The following is a 17,046-nucleotide window of genomic DNA, read 5'->3' on the forward strand; positions in this document are numbered from 1 at the left end:
TGGCTAGTCTACATGTAATTTATACATGTAGATTAGTGGTTAATATCTGTCATACACTGAAGCGCAAAAAGAAACTTGTATAGGCTTGCGTATCCAAATAAAATCTAAAACACCAAACTGTGCACGAACAGGCCATGAATGTCCAACAATACCAACAGGTCGCCATGTCATCCTAAGCCCGTATGGGTCACTGGATGCTGGTGTGGAGTGGAATGTGGTCCACATACACTCTCCCAGCCGTATGCCGGTTTACTGTGCATTCAAATACAGAGATATGTAAACAGGCCGAATACAGCGCTGCGGTCGGCTACGCCTATGTAATACAACAAGCATCTGGCGCAGTTGTTAGATCAGTTACTGCTGATACAATGGTGGGTTATCAAGATGTAAGTGTGTCTGAGCTTGCTGTATTAGTCACAGCACGAGCGATGGAACATAGTATCTTCCAGGTAGCGAGGAATTGTGCATTTTCCTGTACGACCAAATTGAAAATGTACCGTGAATGTCAGGAATCCGGTAAAACATCAAATATCCCACATTGCTGCGGCCGGGAAAAGATACCGCAGGAACGGCACCGACGACGACTGAAGAGAAGCGTTCAATGTGACAGTAGTGTAACCCTTCCGGAAGAAACTGTAGATTTCAGCGCTATGGCATCAACAAGTGTCAGTGTGCGAACCATTCAACAGAACAGAACTGATATGGGCTTTCCAAGCCGAGGGCCACTCGTGTACTTTTGATGACTGCACGACACAAGGCCTTACGCCTCGCTTGGGTATGTCAACACAGTTTCAAAGTGTATCGAGCAGATGGGCGTGTAGGGGTAAGGAGATAACCTCGTGAATCCAGTGGGGGACTGTTGAGGCTGGTGGAGACTCTGAAATGGTATGGGGCGAGTGCAGTTGGAATGATGTGAGACCTCTGATACGTCTAGATACGACAATGTCACGTTTCACATACGTAAGCATTGTGTCTGATCACCTGCATCCATTTATGTCCATTGTGCATTCCGACGGACTTCGGCAATCCCAGAGGACAATGAGACACACCACACTTCCAGAAACACTCATCTGAGTTTAAACATGTCCGCTGGCCACAAGACTCCAAAGAAATGAACATTATTCAGTATATCTAGGATGCCTTGCAACGTGCTACTCAGAAGAGATCTGGACACCTGGATTCATATTGTCAATTCCCCCAAACAATGCTTCAGACATGTCACGTCGTGTTGTGACATTTCTGAGTGTTTGCAGGGCCCTATACGATATTACGTAGGTGTACCAGTTTCTTTAGCTCTTCAGTGTAAGAAGCTAAGGAGTTGTAACGGCACCACAATTTCAGATAGGGAAGCTAGGTTTGGTGCAATATTTCAGAGCGCCCAAGTTACAGCCATGTGCAGGCCGGATTGCAGTAAGTTACGCTGACTAGCAGTTGCGAAGTGGAATGGAGGCCACAGGGCCGTCGAACCACTGAAAAATATAAACGCAGCGGATCGCATGCCGCAATCTACAGGCAGAAAGGGCCCACTGGCACAACCGGGGTGTGGTGTGTACGTGGCACGAAGTGGCGATTTAGCGAAACAGAGGCGCACAGCCGAGGTCAAATATGTACTGTTTTCTAATGAGATGCATTAAAGTGTAGCAGCTCTCCTAGACGGTGGGGCGAATCGCATGCAGCAACAGATGCGGTGACAGCATCCGAGTCCATGGCGGGTCGTTGGTTCGAACCTCTGAGGCCGATGCAGAGTCCACAGCCAGCCAGCGGTGGGGCACTCTTCGGCTCGCTACCGCGGGCGGTTGTCTCGGCTCCCGACACGCACTGGAGACTTCCCGAGGCGAGAACCACAGATTCTGACGCCAGATCACGGGTGGTCGTTGCCACTGAGTTCTCAGCTACGCCAGCGAGGGAGAAGCAGCAGCGGGGCCGGCCAACGGCTCCCGGCAGAGCAGTGCAGAAACAACGAGGACAGCTGAGTCAGCTCCTGGCGAAGCCATCCTGACGTAATCGGCAATCTGCAGCTGGCGTACAGGGCCGGCTCGACACAGCGCATTGCACTGGGTCACTGGGGATGTGGCCTCAGCATTGCAGGTTCAAAATGGTTCAAATGGCTCTGAGCACTATGGGACTTAACTACTGAGGTCATCAGTCCCCTTGAACTTAGAACTACTTAAAACTAACTAACCTAAGGACATCACACACATCCATGCCCAAGACAGGATTCGAACCTGCGACCGTAGCGGCCAGCTGTTCCAAACTGAAGCGCTTAGAACCGCACAGCTACAGCGGCCGGCAGCATTGCAGGATGCTGTGACACAGACCGAGGTGAATGGGGCACTGTAGCTAAAGAACAATAAATCTTTTTGAATGTTCTCGCCAAGTTTTAATACGGCAACTACTGGCACCCACCCACTACATTTGGTGTCTTTCCGCTACATTTGGCCATCCTGATACATTCGGTGGCAGAAGGCGCCACAACATTAGGTGTCAGAATAGCGGACGTTGTCTGTCCAGTACGACCTGTGAGCCCACTGCCTGCATTATGGTCGCAAGATATGGTGATTGCAGACAAATTTGTTCTTTTTGAGTGTTGGACGTTTTATTTCTTTTTTGTTTTTTCGAGTGTGGCTCCTGGCAAGCCACATTTTAGACGTTTTATATGTGCATAGTATTTTTTGTTGTCAGAGTAAGCGTTAGTGTGTTTGAGGCAGTAAGATGTGTTATTTGTTTCGTGCCATTTAATTACTTTTGTATTGGTTTATGATGATACTGAGTATCATGATACGGAGCTGTAGGAAGTCAGGTTGTTCTTGTACTTAAATGTTTTGTTTCGGGACTAACTGGGAACGAAAGAAACACAATGACAGAGTCAAGGACGCCAGGTGTGTCGGAACCAGAAGCAGTGCGGATTTTGATGGAAAAGATAGCAGAATTGACAGTGGACAATACGCAGCTGAGAAATGAATTAACATCTAGAAGTGAGCCGGAAACCGCATGTGATCAGTCGTTGTTGCCTAGGGTGCAGAAGATTGATCCAGCCGCCGTAAGTTTGATAATTCCGTTTTCTGGCAAGGCAACTGGGGACGTGCGTTCGTTTGTGGAGGACTTGGAGACTTGAGCGGTGATGAGCGGCTGGTCTGTTGAGCAGTTGTTACATATTGCCAAGATTAGATTAACAGGTAAAGCGAAAACATATGTAAGGTGTGCTGAGGCCTTAAGGGAGGCAGGACAGTTTAAGCAGTTAAAGGAAGGGCTTTTATAAAGGTACGAAAAACAGAATAGCGCTCGGTACTTTAGGGAGAGGTTAAGTACAATGACAAAGAGACTGTGGGAGACGATAGAGAAATTTGTGGACAGGATAAGGGAAATTAATGAGTATACTTACGAGTTGGATCAGAGCGATGAAGCAAATACTGTTCTGTTGCAGGAGGCCGAGCAAAGGCCACTCAATGTATTCTTGAGAGGGTTACCGGCGCATCTGTCACGGAAAATGCGTGAAGGGAATCGGAAAGATTTCCATTCGGCCGTTCAGCTGGCAATCCAATGTGAGGAAATAGATATGGCAACAGCGGTACGTGAGAAGCAAACAGTGTTTACGGCGGGGGTAAAATGTTATAATTGTGGTCGTACGGCTCACGTGCAGAGGCAATGTACCCAGTCGCCAAGGAATAGAGGAAGGGGTGAAAATCAGCAGAGTGTAGCATGGAGAAGTGGAGATAGGAGAGGTGTACAAGAGTTAAAAGGCAGAGGGGGCCCAAGACCCACCTAAGGCAGCTCCCATTTAATTTCAATGATACGAATACGTATGCAGAGGTGGAATGTTCAGTGGTTGGATCCATAGGAACTAAAATGCTTAAGATTTTGTTGGACACATGGGCGCAAGTGTCAGTGGCTACTAAGAATATAATGGGACAAAGGAAGTTAGACCCACCACGTTATAGATTGAGTGGATTGGGGGATAAGGAGGTCACGACTTTGGGGTCGGTGACAGTTGACTTTCGAATAGGGAAAGTCCGATTTAATGCATTCCTGGAGGTAGTACCATGGGTAAGCGAGGGCTACGACATGATCCTATGAGTAGATTTCTTGTATCAACATCATTCAGAAATTGACCTTGGACAACGAACTGGGGAACTTGGTGGAATGTTATTTCCACTAGGGGAAACTGTTGTCAATGCAGAGCTGTCGCGAAGGGGGTTCAACGTAATGAACAAACCAATTGAATGGCGTACATTAGCATTAAGGCTTAATTTGCATGAGTGTGTGTCTAGTGGCATCGGGAAGTCGGTTTGGGTAAGTGTGGACTCAAATCTACCTGTGGGTACAGCATGTGTTACTGAACCATTGGAGGATAATGAAGTTTTGGGTTCACTGGGTTATTTTGTGAAAGGTAGTGTTGTACGCGTACAGGAGGAGAACGACGGGCGATTAGTTCCCGTGAACGTGGATAATTTGAGCGCTGTAAACGCGAATTTGAGCAAAGGAGTTTTAGTAGCACATTTAGATGTGCCAGATGACGAAGACTGTGGATCGAGAGGTAGGCGAAGCGATCAACCACTATCTGCCGATATAACTTCATTGCGTGACAAAATTAAGCATTTAAAAGGAGGAGAAAGAGAGCATATGGAAAAATTATTGTGGGAATTTAAAGATTTGTTTTTTCCACAAGAGCCGTTACCAGCAACCTAGGATGCCAGTAGGGAATGAAGCACCTGTTTACCGCAAACCATACAGGATACCGAGTTATTTGCAGCCGATTGTGGAGGATTTCATTGATCGGCAGCTGGCGGACGGTATTATGGAGCATAGACGTAGTAGCTGGGGAGCGGGCATTGTCGTTGTGCCTAAAGTGTCTATGGGTGGAACTAAGAAATACAGGTTCCGTTGTGACTACAGATGCCTCAATAATAAGACAGTAACGGACGAATACACCATTCCAAACATATCGGAGACTTTGGATCACTTAGGACAGTGTCAGTACTTTTCTACGATGGATTAGACAAGTGGTTATCATCAGTTAGAGGTGGCTCCAGAAGATCGTCCAAAAACTGCTTTCTCTAAACCTGGAGGCAATAACCGGTACATTAGAATGCCATTCGGTTTGAAAAACGCTCTAAAAACGTTTCAGAGGTTGTTAGACATTGTTTTGAGGGGTATGAAACCATGGCAGTGTCTTGTCTATGACTTTATAGTGTTATCAAGTAGTATTATGGAGCAGCATAGACAGCGGTTAAGGGAAGTCTTTATGAGGTTAAGAGCAGCCCGTTTGACGTTGAGCTTAGAGAAGTGTCATTTTGCGTTAGAAAAAGAAAAATATTTGGGGTATATTATCAGTAAGGACAGAGTACGAACAGATGCGAGGTTGGTACAGGCTGTAAGGGATTTTCGGGAACCGAAAACAGTTAAGGAAGTGCAATCATTCATCGGAATTTGCAATTTCTATCGAAAGATCGTGAAGTGTTTTGCAGATTTGGCGCAGCCACTGACGCGACTCTTACGAAAGGGTGTAAAACTTGAGTGGACAGGAGAGTGTCAGAAAGCGTTTGACAAACTGAAAGAAGTGTTAACACCAAGTCCGGTTCTTGTGTTTCCAGATTTTGAAAAGGAGTTTATACTAGCAAGCTATGCATCGAATCAAGAATTAAGGTGTGTTCTTAGCAATGAAATAGATGGGAAAGAGCATCCTGTAGCCTATGCGTCTAGGCAGTTGAACGCAGCAGAGAAGAATTACTCAACAACAGAGAGGGAGATGCTTAGCGTAATCTATGGAATCAAATATTTTAAATGTTATTTATATGGGAGAAGATTTTGTGTAGTGACAGATAATGCTGCGTTCAAGTGGTTGCTGGGGTTGAAGGATCCATCCACTAGACTCGTTAGATGGGCTGTGAGGCTTAGTGAATTCGACTACGAATTGGTGCACAAGCCTGCGAGGAAGCACGGTAATGCGGCTGCTCTGAGCAGAAAGGTGGCAAAAATAGAAGTCATAGGTTATGACCTGGCGGTATGGCAAGAATTACAGGACGCGAACAATGATTGTAAATTGTATCGGACACAGCCACAATTTCATATGTGCCACTCTCTTCAGTGCAGGGAAACGAAGATAGGGCCAAGGGTAATAGTGCGAGCGATGCTGAGGGATGAGGTTTTGAAGGAAGCACATGATCACGTGTTATCTGGTCATGCAGGGTGTAGAGCGACGAATAGGAGAGTGGCGGGAGGTATTGGTGGGGAGGTGTGGATCAGTATGTCAAGAATTGTATACCATGTGCGCAGAGAGCAGATTTTAGTGGGAAACAGATACAGCTACAACGATTACTGGAAGCAACATGTCCATTCTCGTTGCTCGGGATTGATGTTTTGGGACCTTTTAGGACCTTTTAGGCTATGCCGAATCAACAGGCAATGGTCGCGCAAGCGTTAGTAAACAACTGGATTTTGAAGTTTGGTGTACCAGAGGCAAGAAGAAGGCACAAACATCATGTCGGATTTAATGATGGAGCTGTGTAAACTGTTGAACGTAAAGAAGTGAGGACGAGTGCGTTGCATCCTGAGGCCAACGGTAGGGCAGAACGGGTACACACAACATCGGGAAGATGCTGAGTTTTATGTGGATTCTCAACACCATCAGTGGGACGAGTATTTGAAGCATATTGTATGCGCATACAATGGAGAAGTCCGAACAAATACCGGTTTGTCTGCATACGAGGTAGCATACGGGCGAAAAATGCCGTCACCGCTTGTTTTAGTGAAGCTACAGAAGAGAAGGACCGGTGAATCTGTACGTCAATTCGCGAGAACAATTCGTGATGTTTGGAAACGGGTACAATAGGAGAATACAAAGGCTTTGGAAAGGCAGGAAGACGGAGTAAAGCAGAAACGAAGTTAACTGCAATATAAAGTGGGGCAATGGGTAATGCTGCGCAGCCTCTATACGCAAAAATGGAAAACGAAGAAGTTCCTCACGAGGTATCAACGACTATATGAAGTTGTTGAAACCACATCTCCCGTTAACGTTAAGCGCAGAGAAAACCAGGAAGATAGAGTACAGCATGAAGTACCATATGCTTTGCGATCCTGGAAGTAGTAGAGTAGATTTTTTTTTTTTGGTGTCATGTATAATGGGGATGCGTAGATGAAGTAGGCATTCTGCTTTCGTATATGTGTTTTCGAGTATTGTGAGCCTGCTGAGGCATCAGTCTTTTTGAAGAGGGAGGAATGTTGATGGTGTGATCCCTGTCCTTAGGTCACTGGAAAGGGAAGTGTAGCGCCTGACGTATGTGGAGTGTTGTTGGAGGAGAAATCAAACGTAGTTCTGTACAAATAAATGCGTTGGAATGAATTTTGCGGGATAGAAGTAGAAAATATGTGTTGAGCGATGTCAGAGCCAAACGATTTCTTGTTTAAATTTTTAGTTATCGATAGTGCTGCGTCAGGGAAGTCGTGTTTATTGCACCATTTCATATAATGTAAATTTAAGGATGAAAGTAGTAGTCACACAATCGGTGTAGAGTTTGGATAAAAAATAGTGAATGTTGGAGGAAAAACTGTGAAACTACAAATATGGGACACGTTCACGGTGCACCTATTATTAGCCAGGGGAAAGGAACAGACTGTCCAAGGGACATCAAGGAGCCAACATTGAGCTTGCAATGGGCCCACTGTTCACATCCGATGACAGTTCAGAAATTATGCTATGCCTGCATCAGCCAAGCCATGTATAAAATGATCGTTAGTAGTGGGGAATACCTCTTAGAAAGAAACACATAGCAGCAGCCTCCAACATGTGAAAATTACAAGTCATTCCGCCACTAATTCTGTAAACAGCACATTGTCAGGCAGATGAATACATGGAGATTGCAGTGCCTCACAAACACCTATCGCTAACTTAGAGATATCTTAGTTATGAAGCTAAAGTCTCGATATTACACCCAAGATGCGACAGGTGGATGAAGTACATCACATAAATCATACTTCGTTTAGAGGGATTTGTCACGTTTCATCACAGATGAGATGGAAGTCCTCTGATGACCGACAGATTTACCATCAACAATCGCAAGTAGACAGTGCTTTATATCATACAGAACACGTGGCTGTGTACGAGTCGAACGCGTGGCTATGTAACGCGACTGATGCATCCTGAAAGAACAGTGGAAAACTTGCCCAGCAGCAAATTTTCCCTTTCTAGAATGCATCATCAGTCTACCATTAAATCGTACCTCGCTACAGCTTTATCTCAATTACTCACCCCGTCCAATCTCTGTTATCATTTAATGCACATGCTTGTAAGTTTAGTGGTGGGTGGTTGTCTGTCTTTCTGAAAGCGCCATATCGTAGTCAACTCGCGTATATCACTGGTACCTCAACAGACATAAAGCATATGTTGTCTCGACGGAAAAAAATAATTGACTGCTTCCCTGATTCCCTTCGCTTCCATGTTGATATTTTCTCGGATTCCTCTTGCTGCCATATACTTGCTTCAATGTACAAACTGTTCTCAACCAACCAGAAGGTATGCAAGTACTTCCTCAATTTTCCCGCTTTTCGGTGTACATTTGGTCAAATTGTACCTATTCCCCCGCCATTTCCCGAAATTCTATCAATTTTAAGTCAGTTCTACCCATGCCTTAAACTCTCGTTCTGTGTTCTAAAATTGCTTGTAAATGAAGTACAGCTGCAAACACCTAGCCAAAATGCACTGATTGGGAGGCGTCGTCTGTACATCTCTGTATATGCATCAGTCGTGGATTTCTCACACCACAACACTTTCAAATCTGTTACTATACATCGACAAGGAGTGCTAATCTCCTCTAAATGGGCGCATCTCGAGAACTCTTGTGCACTTCAATGGGCGAGGACTCGGCAAGCTCCATTCATTCACAAGACGTGGAATATAGCGGTCGGTTCCAGATGAAACTGGCAATGGTGCTGCATGTCTGGTTGGTCAATGGCCGTGTGAGGCGGTGCCTTTCAGTCGGTAATTTTACCCTAAGACTCCTAGAATGCTCTGAGATACCCATCAGCATAGAGATAGATCGTAAACTAATCGAGGTTTTAGAAATACGTAGAGTCCTGTCTCATATACTTTGATGATGTATGTGTTCGAGAATTAACAATGAATAGGCTTACAGGACAGTCATCTATCTACATTCGCAATGACACTCACAAATTGAAGAACGGGTGGTTTAGCCATGATACTGAAACTGGGAAAAATGCTGTCACATCATTGATAGGTGTGGAAATTACTGTAAAATTGCAAAAATTGTTCACACTATCAACTATAATGCTTATTATTTCAGTACATCGACGGCGTCTTTTCCATCCCATCCGTCCACTGACATGCTGTTGGTTACCACATAATGATTGACTGACATCGCTTGTTTGAGTTGGAGCAAGAGATTTGTGGAGGGGTGACACATTCTGGGGATGGCTAGCACAGTGATCGCGTACAGAACCGTAATATGAGGAATCAGTTGAAATGGAATGCAGAGCCATCAGCTATTCCATCGCTGTGACAGATGAGTTCAAATGTAGAGCTCGTGAATCACCTTCAGACTGCAATTTGGAAACCCCCCACAACGCCACAAAACTATTACAATTTCCTTATGTTGTAATTGACTTTTAATGGAAATCATACAGTGCGTGTGTTGTGTTATGGTAACAGCGGTAACAAAATGATTTACACCGTGCGACGTCTAGTTTCCTGCGAGAGGTCGTGAATCAGAAAGTGTTAATGTCAGTTTAGAACCTGACACATACCTCGAAGTCGTGGTAGGAAAACAAAATGTTTGGCTGTATACAAAGCCTGTTAGAGGAGAAAACAATAATGTTTAAACAACGAGAAAGGGTCACAGGGCGCCTCTCTTGAGACGTACAGTATAGTCTGCGGGATATGGTCATCCTCCTAGAGCACATGTGACGAAGCTTTAAACTGGTCTGTGCAGTTGATCAATGCCTGTATATTTAACAGGATTGTCACATGTGCTCGATGCCTCCAGCATGCAGTATTTGTTTTCGACATAAGGGAGGAGAGAGATGCGGTAAAAATCTTATCGATTTCTGTGTCGGATAAAGTTACTGGAGCTTTTATAGTTCCCAATTTTTCTCTGTTGGAAGGTACATATTAACGAAGATAGCATTTTGGGAAGATAGATGTGAATGGATGTTTATCTTCAGTACTTGCATATAGTTTGGGGACGCACCACAGTGCAGTAGCAAAAATCCTTGTCCTTCTCCCAGTTCCCGTTTCCATCGAATGGTCAAAACACAGTCCTGTCGCAGAACGCAGCTTAGCCTGTTTCGACATGGGTTGCAGAAGGTGGTAGATATATTTACCTCCGACTCCTAGCAGCTCCGACTTGAAGTGGAACGATCACATGTGTAAAGCTGGTGAAATGGCAGCAGCTGCAAGGTGAACTAATACTTAGTATGTGCTGGACAGCTTTCGTGACCAAGTGCAAATCTGACGAGATTCAACATGGACATTCGTTTGCACTGGGCCATTATTCCATCGCATGTAAATTGTTCTGTTGACTGAGTCTACGCATTTGATTTCTTTACTTAGTTGAGGTAAGTTCGATTGTGGTGTATGCAGCTAGCTTGTGGAAGACACATTTGCCGCTTGTCTAGAAATGAGAAACACCTCAGTTGACTTTGTAAATTATATGGATTATTTGGAATCTGCTAAATCACAGACATCAGTATTCGTGAGCGAAAATATCAGATTGCTCTATTTTTTTCTTTTTTCAAGGTTTTTCAGATAAAGGTCTTTGGAGACGGGCTAAGTTTCTAGTTACTCAGTGGTTTACGGAGCGCTCCACCTCGCTAAAGTTTCGGGTTTGTAGAGAAATAATTCCCAGTCTATATCTGTAGAATTATGTTGCACGAGCGCTCACTTAGGATACTGCTATGTGCGTGATATCGAGAAGTTTCGCGTAAATGGTATAATGTTCTGGCAAACCATGTAAAAATACATGTGTTCTTGTAAGCCCCAGAGTCTGGAGATGGGTGTAGAAAAGCAAGCAAGTCGGGACCAGTAAAAGTAACGTCTTTGTGTCGAGGAGAACCGATCCAGTCTTTGTAGAACACTTCTGAGAGTGACTTCGGTCCACTGAGGGTGCTCTGGTCACCCATTGGGAGTGGATAACCGCCTGACCTCATGGGAAATATCTAGTGCAGTGAGGAGTATATATGGTGCTGTCCATCTTTGCGGTATATCTACGAGTTTCTGGCAGTCGATAGCTATACGAGTGATGTAAAAGGGGCGATTTTGTACGTCGCAGGATAGAAATTGTATGTTTACTACATCGACGCAGTAGTTGGTGATATATTGTTGGGATGGATATCAGTTTAACGCTCTAATATTCAAGTTTCCATCCTTAGTAACAGAGCAGTGTAATTGAGTAAGAGACTTTCCATATTTGACGATCTGTAAGACACTTTAGCAGGGTTTAATTGCCGGTGCAATATAGCGATCTGTGTAAAGTAGTTTTTTGCCGTTGAAAGTCTCATCTTCAGAAAGAAGATAAAAGGCAGACGATGCTTCCATACCGTTGGCATCAGTAACTCGGCGGATAAATTCGATAAGAGTCAATCATAAAGCTCTCTTCTTTCATTCACAAGACATCCTTTGTGCTGGGGTACAGGAGTTTCTAGATAGCGGTGAGAACATTGCGTATGTTGAAAGCAGGAAGGGTAACACGTGAGCGACGGAGTGCCACGTTAGGACCGCGAGGAAGAATGCATTCGACGTTTTACTGCACTATTTTCGTAAACAGGTTGTGTTAGGGCAAGATTTTCCAAGCAAACAAGCTGAGACATCACGAAAGCTTCTACAAAAGTGAGCGCTAACTCTTGCTGGTGCACTATACAATTTCTGAGAGGTCGATTAGGTTCTTGTTTTACATAGCCGTGTGATATCAGTATAACATTGAGAGCCTTTTTAGATGCGCTTGCGATGGTGTGTAGCTATGCACGCGCATTTCATGGCGATGCATCAGTCACCCTGGACAGGTAAGCACGTGTGCCCAGTTAGACGCAGTTTGATGTCCCATTTTAATCGTACGAAAGAGAAAGCAGCCTGTGCTATTGTGGGAAGCAATGGGACAGATTTCTCCAGCGTCTGCAAGGGTGAGTCGCTCTGCAAGTAGGTCTTCTCCCCCGTCATGTCGTACCATCAGTGGTGCCTAGGTGAACACGTATTTCGAGAAGAATTTCTACGGTGTCCAATATGATAGGGATAGTACCGCCTTGTGCTTGTGCGACCCAAATGGCCTCAGGAGCTGACAGTCGCATCATCACGACGTGGGGGCTGCCGGTGCATCCCGATTTCTGGGAGTGTGAGCGATAGCATCCTGTGCAGTCAAGTGGTCAGGGGGCAATGGCTGGTCCGTGTTCGCGTTGATTGTGTGCCTGTTGCTTTATTTTGCAAGAAAATTTGTATGCTGTGCTATGCTTTATTTGGACAGTTTACGAGTAGTGAGCATGGCTGAAGAGCTTTTTACATGCGTTATTTTGATAGTTTGGGAGTTGTTTTCGTGACTGCTCTTCAGTGAACTGCATTATTTCGGTGATTTAGGTGCATTTTACAGGTCTGTATACTGTGTGCTGCATTATTTCCGTAATTTAAGAGTTGTTTTGTGTGTCTGTACATTAGTGTACTTTCTTTAATTACTAGTATTTTCAGGTCTGCAGACTCTGTGTTGTGAACCCAAGCTCATCAGAGCAGGGATGACAGCGCCTTCTGGGGGCAGTACTATGTACTAGGTCATTTGGACTCCAAGCCTCATGGTGAACACTCTTCACTGTGGTAATGCCTCTAATTGTTTGAATATGGGCATATGTCCAGCACAGGCTGAGTCCTTTTCCTGCCATATTCCCCCACCTCCGACGACCATCTTGGATTACAATACTGAAGCGATGACAGAACCCTCTTGTGGTGGTACTGTGTACTAGGTCAGTTGGACTGTGGATATCATAGTGAACACACTTCATTGTGGTACTGCCTCTAATAGTTTAAATAAAGACTGCATGCAAAATAAAGACTTATGGCTATCTTATTCCTTTTCCTGCGAATTCCTAGGATGAGGTGGCGGTCAGATGACTTATGTTAGTGGAGGTGCCGCAAGTAACCTATTTTCCCGCCATTTCCTTAGGTTAGTAGAGGTAGGCGTAGTGTGTTGCATTGTACTGATGGAATTTGAACTTCCCACCATTTTCTGGGGGAGGGGGTATCATTAGGTGACCCAACGGCCCCCTGTTCTTTAAATATCCCCTACAAACTTCCCTACAAAAAGAGTACCAGTCTACAACCGTACGCTCACTCACACGACATTCATGCACGCACAGCCACACTGAATACCTCATACACCAACAATATCGCTCAACGCGAGCTTAGTTTTCTCGATCCATGTTCCTCGTCTATCGGACAGCCACAACCGACCTTTGATGCAGCGCCATACGAATAAGTCGTGAGTACGTCGAGTGGACATACTTGTCAGGCGCATATGTTCGTCGCACTCACGACATCGAACTTAACCGGCAACAGGAAAATACATTTGTAAAAATCGAGTCATGGCCATCATTTCTACCATAGCCTCCATTAAATCAATCTGGTTCATTGGTATAGATAAATTCATACCTACAAACTAAAACGAAAAAGAAAAAATTATCATAAAACAAAAAACAATTCGTCCAATTTATCTCATACACACTAAGAATGAAATTAAGTACCGAATGAATTGCAAAATACCAATTACTGAAATCAATGCAAACGAAAGAAATTTTGCGAATATCTAGCTCTTTTAAAACAAACTTTCAATTTTTTAAATGTACAATGATGGCGCTTATCCGCAGCAGACAACCGATTTATTGTCTATGGTTGGGAAGTAAAGACATTAATAGCTATGAGTTACCTAGGACGTCATTGGTCAAAGCTGACGTCTTGTATCCCGTGCTTCAGTAAACTCTGCTGATCTGATGCCTTTATTGATGGTACTTCAGATAGAATTTGTCAGTGGTGTCAGTCGTTTACTCGTAAGAAGTGGTCAATGAGTGTCTGTTTCGTTTGTTGTTCAGTTGTGGTTGTACGTAATGTGAAGTACCGGTTCAGTGCGGGGGCTGGAGCAATGGAATCAGTTCAACATTCATTTTGCCTACACCAAGGCCACGGCGGTTGTTTCATATGACAGCTGATCACTTCTGCTAACGGTTAATTGAAGCGCATGCCTGAGTTTTAACTCACAGCTTGACTTACTCTCTTCAGTTTTTAACTAACATGATTTTCGGGGATGGGGCGTACATTGCACTTCCGATGTGCAGACACTCTACTGTGTACCACTACGAAAGGAGCCACTGTAGAGGAGTTTCTATCTTTTTCTGCAATATGTTCGACTTGCCTTACTCGATACTTAAATTCGCAAGTATATGTGTTAAATAGCTCTTTAAACATTAAATTTGGGAATCAGGAAGGAGTCAAGTGGAAACCTTGTTCGTTATAATGGGGTAGTAGCTTTGTACACGAAAGCAATTGCGTGATTGACAACATTACATGTACCAGTTACGGAGTAAAAAAAATGTTATCAATATACTGTTGGAGTACGACAAACTGGTGGTAACTTAAGAGTTACAGCCGCCTATATTTCTCATCAAGCAGTATGCGCAGCATCTCAGGAACAGGCAACGAGGGACTGGCCACTGGAAGTTTGTAGGTAGGTACAGCATTTACTTTCTGGTGTATATACGAAATTGTAGCAAGTACACCCAGTAATGTGTACTTTCAGTGGCTGGTACTTTTTACGATATGTATTATTTAGAATTTTAACGCGCAGGAAAATAGAATTTGTGGATTCACATGTACAATTGTTTAGATCTAACTGCGATATCAGCAAGACCATATGAGCACAGAAAATGTATTATCAGATCTTTAAACTCTGTCTGATGCCACCCGTTCTAAACAGCATTAATCGAACTTTCTCATATCAGTTCTTCCTAGTGTATTCTATTAAATGTGGTGGGGGTCCACAGAATAAAGTTCCTGTCCAACTATGGAATTTTTGGTTGTTTTGACGCAAGTATGCAGCACTGGTCAAACTCTGCAGGTGACACCCACAGAATCTTGCTCAACAAAACTGTGCGTGGGAGGAATGAGTCTGTTGATATACTTACGAATAACTCCAAAGCATAACTAGCTGCTACCAAGTATCTTATCTAAGCACACAGCAACATTGTTTCAGTTTAAATTTCATTCAAAACGTGATCGATCTGTGAAACTGTAAACCTGTGCTCCACTTTCCAACATCTCAGCACAATCATAGCCAGAAAAGACATTTTTATCTGTTTGTACATTAGTCGTAATATTCCATTCGTTCCTTTCCCTTCTAAACAACAACGTTTTCTTTTCTTGTCAACTAACACTGCAGTAGAATTGGCAAATGGAAAACTACTTGGGATGAATTTTGAAGTACTAGGGTTCTATAAGCTTATGTATTACAAATTACATTAAAATGTATCCACACACATGTAAGTGTCGGGTCTCTACATGCATACATCAGCATAGTTAGAAATAGACACAGTATATAACACATAAAATTTCGTTTTTATTTAATCAAAAGTGTAATAAGAACAAATGATATATTTCAATGAAATTCAGAATCTTGAGACGCGAATCATATTGTAGCTGGCAGCAGGACTGGTGACAGAACGCGTGTTGTGTCTGGGAGCGGGACTGGTGGCACAGTGTGTGCTGAATCGGGCAGCAGGACTGGTGGTACAGTGTGTGCTGAATCGGGCAGCAGGACTGGTGACACAGCGTGTGCTAAATCGGGCAGCAGGACTGGTGGCACAGTGTGTGCTGAATCCGGCAGCAGGACTGGTGGTACAGCGTGTGCTGAATCGGGCAGCAGGACTGGTGACACAGCGTGTGCTGAATCGGGCAGCAGGACTGGTGGCACAGTGTGTGCTGAATCGGGCAGCAGGACTGGTGACACAGCGTGTGCTGAATCCGGCAGCAGGACTGGTGGCACAGTGAGTGCTGAATCGGGCAGCAGGACTGGTGACACAGCGTGTGCTGAATCCGGCAGCGGGACTGGTGATACTGCGTGTGCTGTATCTGGCAACAGGACTGGTGCCTTGATGGGTGTTGTATCTGGCAACAGGACTGGTTACTTGATGGGTGTTGTATATGGCAACAGGGCTGGTGACAGGATGCATGCTGTAGCAGGCAATGGGGATGGCGGATGCTATTTGTGTGGAGGCTGATGGCGATGCTTTGGACACCAACTGCTCTAAAGGTAATGAGGCTACACGTTTTGTGGTTAGATAGGCTGCTGATGAAGTAACTTCTGTTTTGCCTGGCGATGAGGCTCGAAGAATTGCTCTTGTTGTGGGTGGCAACGCCACTTCAATTGTAGGTGCCGACGTCACTTGTGTCATGCCTGATGAGACATGTGTTGTAGATGGGGACGTGGCGGGAGATGCCACGTGTGTTGCAGCTGCTGGTTCAAGTTGTGTTGTGGATGGCAATACGGCTGGAGACTCCAGTTGTGTTGTGGCCTCCTTGGCCACTCCTGTTGTGGCTGGTGACGCGGCTGGTGCAACCACTTGTGGAGCAGCTGGTCGTTCAAGTGGTACTGTGGATGGTGACGCGGGTGGAGACGCCTCTTCTCTTGTGGCTTCTGCTGGCTCTCCTCCTGTGTCCGGCAACGTGGCTGCCGATACCTGCAGCGTTGCAGTGGGCGACGTGGCTGGTCACGCCGCTGTTGTAGCTAATGCTGGCTCCTGTGAGAAAAAGATATAATGGATGATGTTAAGATGTTGATAAATGTGTTCCATGTGATACAAATTGAGAGAAGATCTATTCACAGTAATTTAGATCATTAAAGTAACATTAAATATTGCCAGTTCTTTTGGTACATCTATTCTGTACATACTTAAATCGAATGAAAGTACGAATTATTTATCTGTCAATATAGTGACATTATAAATACTGTGAGATTATAGTGGCGTATAAATTATTCTCATGCATTTTCTTTGTCCGGGTTGGATCTTTAA

At 44.5% G+C, this 17,046-nt stretch overlaps 1 protein-coding gene across 1 annotated transcript in view; it reads left to right on the forward strand.

Annotated features, from left to right (window-relative positions):
- Nucleotides 1–16,792, forward strand: part of LOC124545965 (circumsporozoite protein-like) — a 33,667-nt gene extending 16,875 nt beyond the window's left edge. Inside the window, exons 2-3 of the mRNA XM_047124930.1 lie at nt 15,674–16,216; nt 16,407–16,792. Coding sequence (XP_046980886.1) covers nt 15,674–16,216; nt 16,407–16,792 — 929 coding nt within the window. The remainder of the gene's footprint in view (nt 1–15,673; nt 16,217–16,406) is intronic.
- Nucleotides 16,793–17,046: the final 254 nt, after the last annotated feature.

Source organism: Schistocerca americana, chromosome 8, assembly GCF_021461395.2.
Source record: "Schistocerca americana isolate TAMUIC-IGC-003095 chromosome 8, iqSchAmer2.1, whole genome shotgun sequence".
NCBI lineage: Eukaryota > Metazoa > Arthropoda > Insecta > Orthoptera > Acrididae > Schistocerca > Schistocerca americana.